Source organism: Takifugu flavidus, chromosome 8 (assembly GCF_003711565.1).
Source record: "Takifugu flavidus isolate HTHZ2018 chromosome 8, ASM371156v2, whole genome shotgun sequence".
Classification (NCBI taxonomy): Eukaryota; Metazoa; Chordata; class Actinopteri; order Tetraodontiformes; family Tetraodontidae; genus Takifugu; species Takifugu flavidus.
Window position 1 is genome coordinate 8,474,028 of NC_079527.1, and position 17,052 is coordinate 8,491,079.

Consider the following 17,052-nt stretch of genomic DNA (forward strand, 5'->3'; position numbering starts at 1 on the left):
GGGCAGCCTCGCTCCTCTGCCTCCCCGGCAGGCATGTTTTCAGAGCAGACATCTCTTAATGATTATAGGGAGTTGAGTAGTTTGAGCTTTAGCGCATTCAGGTTCAATAACACCCCTCACTCGCAGGTTTCGGGCCCGAGAGTTTTGCGTGCTAAATTATTTCTTTTGTTTGTTTTACGAGGAAACCTGTTTTGCACTGTTTGGTTGCTCTGGTTACATTTCCAGTTGTTGCCGCTGGACAAAAGTGAAAAATTACCCGACTCGAGCTTCAGCAGAGCGTTGACAAGCGCTATCTTGATCGGTGAGCTGCAGCCGCAAATGATATTTTGCCAGGATGTGTCAACAGTTGCATTAACCTGCCACTGCAGCCATCTCGGGAGCAATAGTTTGTTTTGCATGTGTGTTCATCGGCGCCGGCGGTATTTGTTGTCCAATCACCACACACAGTTTATTATCACAGTGGAGAGAGTCACTGGTAAATACTCGTGTGTCCCTTCATTATCACCCCTGCTAATAGCTTGGAATTTATCCCCCTCGCCACACCTGCCCCCACAAAGCTAATGTAGACTTCCCCCAACTAAACCGTCGCTCAGATAACCAGCTTCCGCTCCTTCGGGCTGAAAATTGAGCTTCTTCCCGAAGCCTGACGTTCTGCTCCATTTACGTGATGATGTGGCCGTTGAGCGGTCTGACATTTATGGCTCCTCTCCTCTGAAAAGGGTAATGTCATTGTAATGACCTTTACTTTTCCGATGCTGGCTGGTCTAGACCTCCGATCAGGACATTTCCCGAGTCGCTGATATAAATGTGCAAGGTTTGCCATCACACATCTCAGGCAAATGGTAAAATGGCTCATTTTTCATGTTTATTCTGACATCTTTACACTGTGTTCATGCCGAGGTGTCACCAGCTGACATGACCTTGAATAACCTTGCCAGCATTGTGATCGCAAATCTGCGATAGATCTTCATAGCTAATCCCTCGCCCTGGCGCAGGCTGCTCTGATGCCGATGGCAGTCTTGAAGTCGATATTGGATGCGTTCACGCGGTTGTGGCGTTCATTGTTCATCGCAGAGCCGTGGCTAAGCTCTCTGAGCTCTGTGCTAACTTCAGGGGGTTTGGCGGGGGCCCGCTGCCGCTGCGGACACCAGGTGTGTCTGCACATTAAGCTGCAAACAAACCTGGACCCAGTTGACATCTCCAGCTCGATTTACCATGATGTCACCAAGATCTTCCACCATATTGTCTAGCTGTCCTCCTCCGCCTGGAGGGAACTCCGGCTACCGGAGCTGTTATTCGATAAGAAAACTGCTACCGCGTCACCGTCCTGTCACCCATGCTGCCGCCTGAAGATGCATGACAATGATTCTGTGGACATTCCGCTCAGTGCAACCTCCTTTTTTCTTCGCTAGCTTCCGTCACCATCTTTTGTGGTATTTGTGGTCTGGTCTGTGTGGGCGGTTGGAATCAGAGAGGACCCTAAGAGCGCAGGGCCACACAGTCTGGCCGCCTCTTTGCCTTCGCACACCCACATCTGTCTTCACAAAATTCGCCGCCATGTTGACCTGCTTGTGCAGCTATCGCTCAACCCCCCGTCCCCCCACCCCCTTCCTTCTGTCAACAGCCTGCACGCATTCACCTGGTTCCGGAGGTCAGCTCAATCGGACACTTCGGAACACGCGTCTGAGCGCATCGGCGGTCCGGCCTCGCCTGTTCTATTTTGCTGGGTTGTGTCCTCAGGTGGGAGGGGAGGTGTGTGTGACACCCCACCCCGCTACACCTGAGTTCATCTTTCAATAGCTCTTTAAATGTGGGTTGACACTCGCTGGGAAGACTCGACTTGAACTGGGCCACAGTTGCAGAGAGACGCGGCTGGGACGAAGACACCCTGTTCTGCGTCACGCCGTCTTCCGCTCTTCTGGTTTGCTGTGAGAGCTTCCATAACAGACTCTTCTCATCCTTCCCTCTCCATTCCCAGGTACTCCATTTGTTTATGCTGCCGCGAGAGTGTGGCAGCAGGCTGTCAATACCGTCTGTAAGAGACTCTAATGAATAGGCCTGTTATGGGACTGCTGGGAATGCTAAGCCATTGTGTGCGTGTTAGCGTGTGGATGAATTCCACCGCTTTGCCGGAACCGGTGCAGATTCTTCATGAAATGGAAACTTAATGTAAAAAAACTAAGATACACTATAAAAAAGATACTCTTCTCTCAGCTACCTTGTCAGACACCAGAGACAGCGTGTCACCATGCACTGGTGGTCTGACGTTGCTGCTCTCTGAACCACAAAAATGCAGCTGTGCAGCATTTGTGAGGGTCCCGGGGCGACGAGCGCCCCCCCCCCCCCCCCGGGAGTCCGGGCCTCAAAAGTGATGCGTACGCTTCAGCAGTCACACTGATCATCAAGTGGAAAGAAGCAAAGATGATTCTTGTCACGGCCGAGCCCACGCGGGGTCGCGCCGCTCTCTTTCTGACTGCTTATTTCCTCATTCGTTTGCGATGCCAACAGCTGTTGCAGATGGATCCCGCAAAATCTATTTCCATTAAGTGATGACTGGTTTAATGAAGCTCACAGCAAGAAAGTTCCTGTTCAGATTCAAGTTGGGACCCTGTTGGATGGCTGGATGATGGGCGGAAGGATGGATGATTCGGATGTTAAATGCACTGGAATGTAGCTGCACTGTCTGGATTACCAGTTACTTAGATAACATTTGCCCTGAATATACAGTAATAGGAAGGCACATCTGTATTTGTGGCTAAACGCTAACGCTTGGATTTTACGCTCATGTAAGATTATCAAGAGGTGCTGGTTCGTCACATCCAGACGTTAAATGAAACTTTCTGTTGATTTTCCGATTGGACACTTGGTTAAAATGATTCCTAAGCAGCAGGCAGACGTAAGGCAGAGCAAAGCTAATGCTTGGTGGCCCTGGATGTTGCATTAATCATGCGCACTCTGTTTCTGTGTGCTCAGAAGAGCTGAGGTGAAAGAGGGAGAGGAGAGAGGAAATGCAGATGGATCAAAATGGAGAGGAAAGTGTCCTTATGAGAGACAATTACCGGAGCTCCGTCCACCTCTCTGGGGGGAAGAGGAAATTCCTGGGAGCGCTGTTGAGATGGAGTTTCACACCGAGACCAAAATCAATTCTCCTTCAGCTGCACCAAGGTCAACTCACGAGGGGGCGTGGCTACAGAGGAGGAAGAGGAGGAGAGGGAGTCAAAGGGGAGGAGCGTTCCATGAAGAAACCAAACATTTCAGCTCCGACTGGAATGAGCATAAATGTGAATTTGGGAGTAGTTTGGGACTGGATGACAGAGACAAAGTGTCACTCTGTCCACATGTTGTGGATCTTCATCTGTGGTGGGTCACCGATGGCTGTTTAGTGGCGGGACGATAATCACTACTTGTTAAAGGTTATTGTTGCATTACTTGTTTTATTCCCATGGCTTCATCGACGTGGATGAGCATCATTAAAACAGACATTTCTTCCCGCACATATCCAGCCTCCAGCTTCAGTGGCTCCCCTTCCCTCATTCTCGACCCGTGGCCACAATTAAAATCCAATATTGGCCGTTTTGTTGCGCTCCAGCCCTCCTGCGACGCTGCTGGGCTGCAGATGAACCGGCTGCTTCCTGCTGGGCTCTTTTAGACATTTGACATCTTGTTTCACATCAGAGAGTCAGTGTATTTGATCACTCCTATCACGTCTTGCTCTGAGAGTCTTTTTCCAGTTTATCGCTCATCATTTCACAATCCCTTAACGAATTCCTTGGAAAATGAGTTGTTTGAATATACACTAGCAGTAAAATTACGGCTGACATTAATGTTCTAATGGTTGTTACCGGTTTACCGGTGCTGAAGGCACTGCATCACTGGAGACTTTTAGATATTTTGGCACTAATGTTATACACATTATAGGCCCCTACTGGTATGGGGGATTATATATACGGTAGTATAAATCATAAAGCTATAAAAAGTAATCCTCCTATTCCATTCTCATAATAGAATTTCATATAGATGTAGGTTTGTTTTTTATACATCTATCATCAAGTATGGCCATTTGTTTTCTTTTTTCCTAAATCCTATTTTAAATTCAAATCAATCCATTATTTATGGAGCATCTGTTACAATCAATATTGTCTGTCGGCACCTTAAAGCGACCTGTGGCCTGGCCGGGCCCTCCTGCTGAAGTATACATCTGTGGAGGTTTCTTCCGTGTTCAGTCAAGGACATCTCCCCACTCTGGAGGGATAATACAAGAATTTACCTCTGCGAAGCCTCAAGCCAGCTCTTAATCCCCAATGTTACAGGAAGAGCTCAGAATAACTCGAATCCCCACCTTTAACACCTTCGCACAGTTAGGCTGCTCCAATTTGTTTTAATGGTGCACGTAAAGACTGACGGGATGAAAATCTGCCGACTGGCTGATCTCAGGCCTGTTTTCTCTCTCCTGCTAATATCTGTTGCTACAGTTCGGCACAAAGGGAAGAAGGCAGGTAGTTATATCATCCACGTGGCGCGGGGCTTAGTTCTGCCTCTTGGTATGTACACCTGTCTCCACACAAGCCCTCCTCAGATCAAAAGTGCCCTACCCTTCAGAGGGGGAGGCAGCGAGAGAGTCGGGGCTCTGTCAGGACCTGCATCACGGCTCCCTGCCCTGCCTTGGGGAAGAGGGGGAGGAGAATGGAAGGATCAAACAGAGGCTGGAGTTGTGGGTCGGAAGGCTATAAGGGACACGCGGGTAACGCAGTGTCTGGTTGCTGGTGTGTCGGCATCCTGTGTTTTAGTCTCCTCAGATGTGCACTTGGCACACATTTATGAAGAAGAGCAGATATCAGCAGTGCAGGATTTACACTTCCTTTAACGCAGTACAACTCTCCATTATGAGCCGCGCGGGCGGTTGAACTCCCGCGTACACGCTGGACGCTGCTCTCTGCCTGCACTGGAACTCAGTCAGCAGTTGTTATTAGCGTTTAAAAGAGCACCGCTCAGTTAATGAATGGAAACCAGCATTTTCATAACATTAGCATACTGGGGATTAGCCCTCATGGCCTGAAAAACAAGTGCGACTAACAGCAACAAAATAATTCATGTTGTCACATGATTAACTGAATTTTGAGGGTTATTTTTGGGGACGGTGGCTAAATTAGCATCAGGCGCTTTGCTGCATCACAATGGAGACGTTGATAGACCAGACGTTGCTGCTGTGTTTTCGGGCTCAGCCTAAATTTTCTCATTTGTGCCAATGTAAGCTCGCGCAAATGTGAGAGATTGTATTTACTGTAGCAACGAAAATGGTTTTTGCCTCAATGTCGGGCCAATAATCACCAGCTAACCACCGCCACAAATCTTCATTAGAGGATTAGCCCGCAAGAAGACAGCTTGTGTTCTTTTCTTATTATTGGTGGCGCAGCATCCAGAGCTTTCAGTTCTTTTGTGTCCCCATGCTGTCGCCTTTATTTAAACCTGTGAACACTCTTCTGAGAAGCATTTAATCACATACAGCTCTCAAATGTTACCAACTGTATTATGATTTGTGATTAATTTCCATTTCCAAAGTTGTGATTATTACAGAAATGACAGAATTATTCCTTCCCTCGCTGAAGTTTTAATGCTTGGGGTAAGTTCGACGAGGGTATTAACTGTTGCTTGACAGAGAGTCATCACTTGACAAAATAAAGCTAATGCTAACGGACATTAGCTTAACTTGCCTTGCATGCATGCAGTGCAGCCATACATTCGGCACCCTGTGGTGTAAATAAAGGCCTGAATTATCAAAAATGTACTCTGGCATGCTTCACAGAGCTGCACCACTCGGTGGAAACACGGCAGGAGCAAACACGCAGGCGCTGCTTCTTTGTGCCTGTTATTGTTGTTTCTCCCCTTTTTTGTCGCCCCCATCTCTGCCCCCCACATAAGCTTTGTCCCACATGTACGTTACGCTCACACACCCTGTCAGTTTGTACCCTGAAGGTGCATCAGCTGCCCAGTGGGCACTTAAACTCAAGACAGAACAAATTAAGGTCACAGTAGGGGGAGCCCAGCCAGCAACCGGCCACGCGATCTGCCACGTTTGCCTTTGTGCTTGTGTGTGCAAATACTTTTACCTTTCAAAGCGTGGCACGTCTCCAGAGGGAGCACCGGTCAAATGGCTGTTGTCCTACACCCTGACCTTGATTGCACCATTGCGTCTGCGTTCGGCAGCCTTTTCCTTGCCCTCGACTTGTCTGAAGAACCCCACCGCATTGATTTCTTCTACCGTCTGTTGACCAGTGATGCTCTTCTCTGGTCTTAACTCCTCGCATCTCACACTTTTTGTGCCGCTGGCGTTGTGGATCCAAGGATGGAAGCACTTTTGTATGCAAAGTCCAGGCTAATAATTTGTCCATCTTTACTAAAGCTACAATTACAGCCACGCTCTGTGAAGTGCCGTGTGTGACTATTATAGTAATTGCAACACATACCCCCCTTGGGATAGAGATAATGGCTTAATTTGCTATATCCCTTTATTTCATTGCCAGAGAAGACTAACACGTTCAAGATGTTTCACTTAGGGTCACATTGATTCTTTTATTTTATCTGCAGCATGAAAACACTCTCTAGTTAAGACTTTTGCACCAGAAGCATGAGACAAAGGATAAGCTAAAATAAGCCATGTTAGCATATGGCTGGGGGAGATATTACTGGTTCTGTCCATATTTAATAGTTGTCTTTCTTCTTATTAAGGTCACATGATGATGATGATGACTCATTTTGGTTCTGAATTGACGCCTTTTGCATTAGCTAGCTGTACTGCTGCCTGCGGGTTTTGAAAACGATGCCTTCAGAAAGTTTTTCGAAGGTGGCAGCTGTTTGATTCGTCTTGGATGTGATTGAGTGGTGGCCAGCCGGTGGACTCGTCTCTGTCATCCTCAAACCTCAAACCTCCCCTCAAGGGCAATATTGTATTCTGCCTGACTGTGCACGTCTGTGTAATCCATAGCTGCAGGGAGGGTGACCTTCACAGCAGGCAGCCTCACAGCCTGCTGCGGCAAAGGCACTCGGGGAACAGGACAGGCTGGCCGACGGGATGGAGCAGGAAGTGTATGGCTACATAATTAGCTTTAGCTTTTTCCATGTTTGATGTTTACCGTGTCTGTAGTGCTACAGATGTATTGCCCTGGTCATTGGGTGAGGCAGAAATAGACCTGAGAGAGGTCATCAGTCTGGTGACCAGGCGCTTTTCTAAATTCAGTTTTTCCAGTTTCCAAAATGACTTTGCTTGGAAAATGCTTTGAAAAGCAAATTAGCAGAAATGAATCCAATCTAATCTAATTTTAAAGTGCAGTTTTGTAGTAAAACTGTTGTGGCCATGTTGGAGACAGAGCTTTGTATTTTGTCTGCCTGAACATGGCTGTGCTGAACTCTTGTGGCAGCTTTGAGTGTCAGAGAAACTTCTTTATCATTTCATATGTGCTGTGAGCCACTGAGTAAAGGTGAGGCAAGAACGTTATCGACTGCCAAACGCACCGCTGCTCTCCGCTGATTCATATCCCCCGGCGGATCGGGCACAATTGGCAAAAGCAAATAAAACAAAGCTCGTTGGCAGCTGGGGTGTTGTGTGAGCATGGTGCAGAACAAGGTGGGGGGGGGGGGGGGGTCTTCATGGCACTCTGCTCTCTCTTCTGCTGCGTCTCTCGTTCTTATGTAATCATAAAGAGAGAAAAATGGGGAACTGTCAGAGGAGCTTAGCCAAAACTGCTGTGAGAGAGCCTGATTTTCTCAGCTCTTTGCCCTCTTTTGACTCTCTCCGGCTTCCTCGCTCCCCCAGTTTCAACAGAATCAGTGATAACACCGTCTGTGTGACGGGCCTGTCCTCCTGCAGCCTGAAACTTACTGTACCGGCAGACATGACCCGGAGGAGGTGTAATGGACTGTTGGGCCAGCATAGCGTCACGGTCGTCTCTCTTTAGCAGCAGTGGAGCATCAACACCATCAGCAGCCTCAGGTACATGAAGACAGTCATAATTACAGGTGGTGATGCTGTAAATTATGCTTATTTTAGTCGAACTTTCAAGGTTGGAAACCAGAGCTCTGATCCTAAACCTGCACATTTGCCTTCGGGGAAGCATTAGTACCAGAAATGTAGACATTTCCTCCCAGACAGACAGGAGAGGGACACTAGAGGAGTAAAATTGCATGCGATAAACAACCTCTTCAAAAGCAGCTGCATTGATTCGGATGCAGCGTCGGTGTGAGGGAATAGAACGGTGATGGATCTCAACATCCCTTTTAGACCCGGCGAGCATTCCAACAAATCATCAAGCATGGGAACGACACTGTCGCTGTTAAGAAGATTAGCAGAAAGTGGTTTCGCACAGTCAGTCAGTGTGTAACTCCCCCCTGACACGCCACTCAAACAAACACATCAATCTGGCTGACAATGTGTGCCAACATGCTCTGTGATTAGCATGCTAGTCCCAGAGCAGCAGCCAGGAGGCCCAGGGGAGCATTTAAATGAGTCAAAAAGAAGTCTGTCTACAAATGAAGAGTATATTACATGCACTCTCACAGACATACAGGAGTGAACAGTGCACAGCACATATAAGCACATACATATAGACAGTCATACACAGCCAATTTACATCATCTTTTAGTAGCACTTTGTATCAGGTTCTAGAGAAACCAAGGCAAAAGGCGTGGACACCATGTAAAAAGGAGCCTATATAATCATAAAAATGGACACATCCAGATTCTCCTTTCTCCATACGATTCTCCATTTTACAGGCCATTGGTAAAATGGTGTTTCTGACAGGCAGCATGATGTAGCCTAAATGGGTCACGGCGCTCACTAACACACAGGCACAAATCATGCATTTGTATTGTTGCTACTCAGAAAACAATTTTCCAGCAATTCAGCGATAATGTCATGTAAATGTGCTACGGGGACGGGAAGGGGGGGGGGGGGGGGGGGGGGGGGGGTCCACAGCGTGTTGATGGAGGAGAGAACGCCCGCAGGGGAGACGGGAGCGCGTGTGTGCATGCGATGGTCAGGTAGCCAACCTTTTTAGTGTGAATTAATAGACCTGGAGTAGATGACAGACACTCTCTCTGCACAGAAGCCACACTGGCAATTACTCACCTTCTGTTACTGCGGACCAAAAAAAAAAAAAAAAAAGGGTCACTTCTGTGTGGCGGCGAAGCTAATTTGTTTCCTGGTTTGGAACAGAATTGGAAATGGTGACCTTGCCTGGAAAATGACAACCGCAACCGATAACAACCACAGCGGTCTGGAACGGTCTGTTTACCCGCAGATATTCACGATCCATAAAAACAGCCTGCAGAATGAGTCTGGGCGGCCGTGCATTCCGAACGCTGCATGTTCGGGAATAGATTTGGGATACGGATATCTCGCGCCTTCACCTGGTCTCACTGGCATGGCAAATCTGCACACGGAGATGTGGCGAGACCACATGTGCGTCACGGCCGAGCAGAGGACAGCGGAGAGGGGCGGCGGAGGCCCGATTTTGGATGCGCGGCGTGTGGAGTCGGGATAACCATCTTTTCTGCAGCTCTCCGCCAACACTGTTTGTTCAATTACCGTTCACTGCAGAGATGGAGAGAGAGAGGAAGGAAAAGAAGGGGTTGGGGGGTGTTGTGGAAGTAAATAGACGGGTGGGGGGGGTGAAGCGGAGGAGTTGCAGAGGAGACGCTCAGCATTGCAGACGATGGAGAAGTGGAAGAGTTTAGGGGGGTGGAGTGAGCCGCAAAAAGAGATGAGGAGGAGAAGCAGAACCCAGAGAGGAGCTGTGAGGGAACCGACGGTGAGCGATGGAGCCTGGAAGGTTCACGTCTTCCACTCATGTTGCGATCATGTAGGAATCCAGGTGGGTTAATCTGATCATAACCAGATTACAGGCGTCGGCTGATAAATCAGACTACTTTAGCTGTTTACCATCACTTGACTCACCTCAGAGCTCCAGAAATGAAACCATGATCTGATTTTTATCGTGGCCTCAATCACCTTCTGCTTGACCCTCCGACCGTTTCGAGGAGAAGCACATAAGGTTTCTTTTCCTTCTTCAGAGGGGGGGTAATAGGTGTGGATATTTTAGAATTCATTAGGTTGAGTTGATTGACAGATGGCTCGGTACATCGCTAACCTCTGCAACTCTTCCCACTCTGATGAACGTATGGACGGACTGTGGTTCAAAGGAAAGGAGGCCGTGTTCTCTGCATGAGGTCCAGCAGCTTTTTTCATCAGTTCTTCCCGTCTTTCCTGCATTCTCCCCCGTAAGCCCTAATCCACCCCCGCCCGGCCCCACCCCCTCCAGGCTCCAGCTCCGTGGCACAATTACAGAGATGATATCCACTGTCAGTCAGCAGCTCACAGATGAAGCCGGGCCTCTTCAACATGCTAATGGAATGCCAGATTCAATCAGGCCTTTGTGAGGCAGCGGGAAGGGGGGGCACTGCTCATTAAAAAAGAAATCATCGTAACAATAAGGCCTGAGCAGGAAAACTCACCGAGCACCACGTTGCTGTCCACTTATTTACCTGCGCTGGCGGTGCGAGGGAGACGGGAGACACGAAGGTTGTGTGAGGGTGCTGCCTCACTGATCATTGGGAAATAAAAGGGATTAAGTCAGAATTCCAGGCTTCTCTCACCTCTTTGGTTTCAACTCCTAATGTAGTCACAGGCTGCTAGCACGGGCTAGCTCCTGTCGCTACATTAGACTTCTGGGTGATGTTTCCAGGCACAGCAACCATTCTTAGTCTTTTTAAAAAACAATTATCACAAACAAATGTATCTATTTAAACCCACATTTTTGTCAAATTGAATCAAAACTGCTTCCAAAAACACAGAAAATGCTGACTCAGCAGCGGAGCCTCACGGCCCTGGATGCCTCGCTTGTATTAAAATGACAGCATTAGCTGCTGAATGAGCCAGCCGTTGCAGAGAGAGCTGCAGCTCCACCACTGAATTAGCCAGTTTAGCATCTCTAATCCACACACAGCTGAGTGAGAGGCAACACGTTAGCACGGTGCAAGAAAATAGCGGTGGCAGATAAGCAGACGTCCATTTTACAGAGTCGTTGGCAGCTGAGTCGGCAGATGAAGCCAACAATTAGTTGATTCCTCAAGGTTTTGTTCCCTGTGCGTCTGGTGACCTACTGGAAATAAAGCTGGTAATGAAGCAAACAGCACTGTGAATGCTCCATGTGATGATATCGGCCACCATAAAAGTCACCACGACCTTCAAGAAGGAGGGTGATGGCGTTTAGATGTCATGTGACATGTGGTTGCCGTGCTGCCACAAGCTAATGTCTGATCAAATCGAACATGCGGCGCGAGGCATCGGTCAAAAAAACACCTTGGAGTTTGTTTAAGTGTTGTGAAATAACGTTTCTGTTTACCCCGAACGCCTCCGGGAGGACACACGATGGCACCTCTGACGTAATCCACCTTTCAGCAAGCATATTGCTCAGTGTCTGATGTCCTCGTTATCCTAATTATGACGCTGCTTTGCGTTGCTCCTCAAACGCCGAGCCTTCTTTTGATCTGCAGGAGCTCTGTCCATGGGAGTGTGATTAGAATACGCTCACAGATCCTTTCATACGTCACACATCGACTTTCTTTATGTGGTTGGAGTCCGTGCGTGTGTAAAGGAGGTATTTAAACAAGCAGCGGCAGCTCTCTGAAGAATGTGTGTGAGGCGAGCGCTCTGCTGGGGTGAGACAGCTCTCCCCTTTGACGGATGAGTTCGGGTCCACTCCAAGGAGGTTTTTCGTCCTTCACGTAATGAGCGATGCCGAGGGAATAGGCATCCTTGTTTCGCCTTATTTGTGGAAATCGCCGATCACGTCTCAGCTCAGCATTTTCAGTTTCATTTGAGAGTTTAACCTTTAAAACCCCTCAGCGGCGACCCCACCGCCCCCCAACCGCCATCTGCAATTGTGTCCAGGTGATGCTGATTCAAACAAAAGCGCCACTTGTGGTCACACCAATGACAAGTGACATTAAAGACACGGTAGCCCCCCCGGCACTTAAAAAGATTGTTCCCCGACTGGACTGCTGAGGGATGAGCAGAATAAACTGTGTTAGAGGACAAGCGGGTGTGTTGGGATGCTCCATATTCATAGACGGTGCGCTGCAGGGTTGAAATAAAAGCTGCGGCTGTCATAGGGAGTCACCTCCCCCCACTCTATTAGGCTGATAGCAGATTGCCCTCTACCCTCCTTGGGGAATACAAGTCAATGAAATGCACCGGCAGGCCTGGTTCTTGTTGCATACAGGTACCCCCCCCCCCCCCCCCCCCCCAAACCCATTCATCCTCTTGTCGCTCAGTGCTGGGGGTTTAATCGCACTCAAAATATGTGCCCCCCACCTCCCGTTTGCCATCCTAGGAAGTATATTTGGGCTGATCCACCTGTTTGGGGCTGACTGATAGACACATCTGAGGGCTCAGGCTTGTACTGGCTGCATGGGAATAAAGTCTGCAGCCATTGTTGCATGCGGGTGCGTGACCACCTCAAAGAGGGAAGAAAGGGGAGGAGCAAAGTTGGGTAGTAGCGTTCGACCCGGCACAGGTGGAGGTGATTCGTCTTTCACCAGGTGAGACGTCCCCTTCAGACAAAGCCGGCATATCTGTCCTGTCATCATGTTACAAAACTGACTGGCCCACAGCCATGGGGGAAGGGGGTGGGGAAGGGGGGGGGGGGGGGGTGTCATTGGGACAATACATTCAAAAGATGGAAACCTGAGAAAGAGAGGTGTCACCAGAGAATTTGGGTTTTGAAGGTGTTGGTATTCTTACAGTATCTTTGGAGAGGAACTCTGGCGTTTTTGTGCATTTTACATAAAAAAGAAAAAAAGAAGCCGCTTAAAACACGTTGACCGTTTGGCCTTCGTTTGTACACAGGAGTTGGTTTCCTATCTCTGCGTTTCTCCCGGCGCCGCCGTCGGAGCGATGTTGTGTCTCCGCAGTTGGGGCTGTGTTGAGCCACGCTGTTCTCTCCGTGCCCCCGTCGTCCCCGGCTGTCCCCTCCCATTAGCGCTGACAGCCATTTGTCTGTCATTGCTGACCTCAAAACAGCACAAATACTCACCGTCAACGCGCCGATACAGGGAGCTCGCTGGCCGAGCGTCGCGTGGTAAAAACCGTTTTGAGTTCAGGCTTAATTATATGCTTTCTGAGCGTAGCTGCGAGAGAGATAAATATCACACTGGAATGTAGCATGACTGCAGAAAAGGCCAACTCCTGCATATTTCCCTAATGTTTTTTAATCTGCTCCTGAAATGGGTGGTGCAAGATGCAACATGAAGCCCAGCATGTGGCTATTTGTTATCATTGTCATCAGAGCCCTGGCTGCTTTAAAGAGAACAGCACTCACACCAGAGGGAGCGGTGCACCACTATATCACTGGTTCACCTTTAGATGGACAAATAACGCAGATCTGATGTAAAGAAATGAAATCTCCGTGCCAAAGGATTTGACTTTACAAAGCTGATTGCAGCTTTACGCCATATCTTCATATCGGGAAGGTCAATATCTGCTCCGGAGAGCGAGCGAGGGGGAGAGAGGATCTGTATGCATGCATGTGCTTGTCCGTGTGTGGGCGCGTCTCCGTGTTTGTTTGTTGTATCAGCACGCATTCCCTCAACCTTACAAGTAACAAAAGCCAACAGCTTCCAAAGTTGAGTTCCTGGCAGAGGAGGACCCGGCAGGAGCTTTATCGGAGGGATTAAGAGTGTGCATCTGCTCCTGTGACATGCATTTCTAGTTCGAGTGCGCATATTTTGCATGTCTTTGAGTTTAGGCAGCGATACCACAGGAAGAGTGTTTTCACTTGAATTCCAGCTCAACATTTATGTATCACATGTCCTCCTCCAGCTCCTGTCTGTTTTGGAATCCCCAGTAAAATCTTCTATGTCTACCAAAGAGACAGACGGGCAATTAAATCCCAGGATAGATCAAGGTAAGATTGTTTAGGGGGGCTTTTTTAGGGCACGCCACTGTCATATTATCTCACTGGGGTGTCATTACCACCAAATCCTGCAAGTACTTAAGAACATACAGCTTTCTTGAAATGGACGGCTCTGATCATATTGCACAGTTTAACTATTGAGTGTTTGCTGCTGTCAAGCAACAAAATCCACACTTTCTATGCAAAGATGTGAATAATATGATGTGGAAGCTTTGGTTGCTGATTAGAAGCTGTTTTAAATGAGTCTGGCTCTCATGTTGTTATGCTCAGACATTTTTTTCCAGGACCTGATGCCACACATGCTGCAGTCTGTACTTTACCTTACAATGCAATGAAATTAGCAGAAATTACCACTTTCCAAATTGGCAGGTTGGGTTAAATCCAAAAGACCCACAATTAGAGGGGAAAGTATAACGCCCTCCCAGTGACGCAAAGAATGTACAGAGTACAGCAAGTATGTTTGCTATGCACACTGGTGAAAGTGTCTGCGTATGTGTTGCATATGTATTAGAACCAGAATACACATTAGACTGGCAAATTTGGGAATCTTTGGCTGTTGGAAGAGTTGTTTTAGGGCAGAAACTTGGATTTCAAGTTCAAGGGTAGACTTGGTTTAGGGTTAGGGTTAGGATAAGGTATTACCTTGTGTTTGTTAGGGTTAGGGTAAGGGGCTAAATTATGTATTACATCAATAAAAGTCCTTACAAAGATATTAGTACAAATGTGTGCAAATAAAGGACAAGAACATGTTAAGACTTACACAGAGGTGTTGCCTCAGATGTAACTTGGCACTTCCGACCTTTTAAAATGATCATTTTAAATGACACACACACACACACACACACACACACACACACACACACACACACACACACACACACACACACACACACCACACACACACACACACACGTTCAGAAAAGTTTCAGCTTTCTTTTTCATCAAATAGCAGTAAGAATGTCAGGCAGTAACTCAAACGGATCTTTGAACTCGTCCAACAATCTAAAACTTAAGAGAACACAAGACAGGCGAGGACGAATAAACTATTCAAATAAAAGCAGTTCCAGGTGCTCAGAGGGGATCCGCAGCACACTCTTGTGGCCATTCAGAGCCAAATCTGCCGAGGGTTAGGGGCAGGAAAGGTAAGAATCTTGGTCATGAATATAGTTTAAGAGCTACATCATGTGTCTTCAGGCATTATATTAGTCCAGAACTGAAGTGCATCAGCACCTCTGAACTGAATGTTTCCAAGTTGTTCCCACCACAGAAAGAGAAGGCTGTGTGCAGGACGACTGCTACTAAAGCTCTCCGTGACAGGAGGATAAATGAAGGAGAGCAGCTCAAGACACTGTCTATCACTCCAGAGTCATGACCTGGCCAGCAGGTCATGAGGTAAAGGTAGTGGCACGAGGTCCACGCTGTGTTTTAAACCAATGGGAGCAGTTGCGTGTCTTATCATGGCCTGTAAAAATCTGACAGGCTCTTCGTGTGTCTCTCTGGATAATATTCATCCAGGGGAACGGAAACATCTGGAACGTCCTCTCTACAACCGTACACACGTGCGTGCATGAGATCATGCCAACCACTATGTTTGTGCCTTTTTTTTTTTACCTTTTTGAACCGAGGTTCTGGCCAGGCCTGTGGTTCTTCTGATTGCACTTTGCGGTCAGGTGAAAGGGAGGCCCACTGTTCCACTGGGTCTCATACAGAAATGGAATACCAAGTGGAAGGGGGCCAGATTTTCATTCTCTCGGCTCCTCTTGGGCCCTGTGTGTCTTACACTCTATCACGCTGCCTCGCTTCAGAAATGAATTGGCTATTGCTGTAGGCCGGAGCACAGCTGGGTACAGCACAGAATACACATCAGGCTGATCATGAGGGAGAGCTGGACCGAATAAGAGTGAGTCATAAGCGAGGCAGACTTGGTCAGAGAAATGGAGGAAGAAAGATGGCCAGCCATCGGCTGCACTCTGCTACATTACCCTTCCCATTGTGTCATCCAGTGAGCCAACGGTGATGCTGTGAAGCATCAGGCTGCAGGGTGTTAACGGTGTTAGTATCATTATTAGCACATTTGTAATATCCAACATCAGATGTGTGGCTAGAACTGAACCTTAAGTGGGTCCTGGTATCCCCCCCCCCTCTGGCCCATGTGGAGGACAGGTGCCCACTCGACAGCCTGGCAGGAAAGCAGTTTGGCAGCTGGACGGTTACCACCACTCTCCGCTTCAGCTGCCAAGGACTCTGTCACATCTGTGCTTGTCCAGCTTGGTTGGTGCCAACCCCCCTGCACCAATTGTTTTTTCCTGAATGCACCCAGTGCCCATGGGAACAGGCTGAAAAGTGTGGCATAACCTACGGTGCCTGTTAGCTCACGTGAAGACGTGGGTTGACTCCCTTAGCCTGAATTTGGGGAAAGCTTCCTGTCATGGAGCGTAGACATCAACAAAGGATACTTTGAAAGATTTGCTACAGCAAAAACAATCCAAGCTTATTAGGTATTGCTGAATTTTTATGGTTTGCACATTGTGGGGATTTTTTTTTATGTGAAAGGGAGACAATTCCACCACTTAGACAGACAAATAGGGAATAACCAGCAAAAAAAAGAGACAAATCAGTGAGTCACTCTGAGAAATAAAAATTGGGACCATGTGGTTGGATGTGAAAGTGTGTATGTAGCCGGAGGCAGATTTATCAGCACCATGCACGCTGGCAATTTAAAAAAGAAAAAGAAAATGCAGCAATCCTCCATTGTTGCCTTTGATTGCTCTCTCCCTGCTCTGATTTCACCCCTCCATCCTATGTATTTTAAACCTTGCAGCAAAACTTAAACTCTTCACTCTCTGTCTTTAAAACCAAAGCCCAAATGCAAAAATCAAGAAGGTTCAGTCCTCAAAGAGGGAGCCATGAAAGCCAAAGGGTCGCAGTCCTCTGAAAGTTCCCCGCGGGCTGTTCAGGAGCCCTGATGATGGCAGCTATGAGCTGGGTAGGATTCCTGGCATGTCAGAGGATTAAACTGCATCCAAATGTCTGATCGAGTCCCCTGGGCTCATCCAGATTGGCCCGTCTCTCCTGTTGCATCACA

The 17,052-nt window shown here is 47.9% G+C and overlaps 1 protein-coding gene across 3 annotated transcripts in view; it reads left to right on the forward strand.

Annotated features, from left to right (window-relative positions):
* The window catches only part of znf385a (zinc finger protein 385A), a 47,041-nt gene that overhangs the window by 5,543 nt on the left and 24,446 nt on the right, over positions 1-17,052 (forward strand). The window contains exon 1 of one of the 3 annotated variants that reach the window (XM_057040447.1): positions 13,689-13,958. The exons of the other annotated variants lie outside the window; for them this stretch is intronic. Within the exon in view, the coding sequence (XP_056896427.1) occupies positions 13,784-13,958 (175 nt within the window). The 5' untranslated portion in view covers positions 13,689-13,783. Of the gene's footprint in view, positions 1-13,688; positions 13,959-17,052 lie in introns of those variants that run through there. 3 annotated transcript variants of the gene reach the window in all.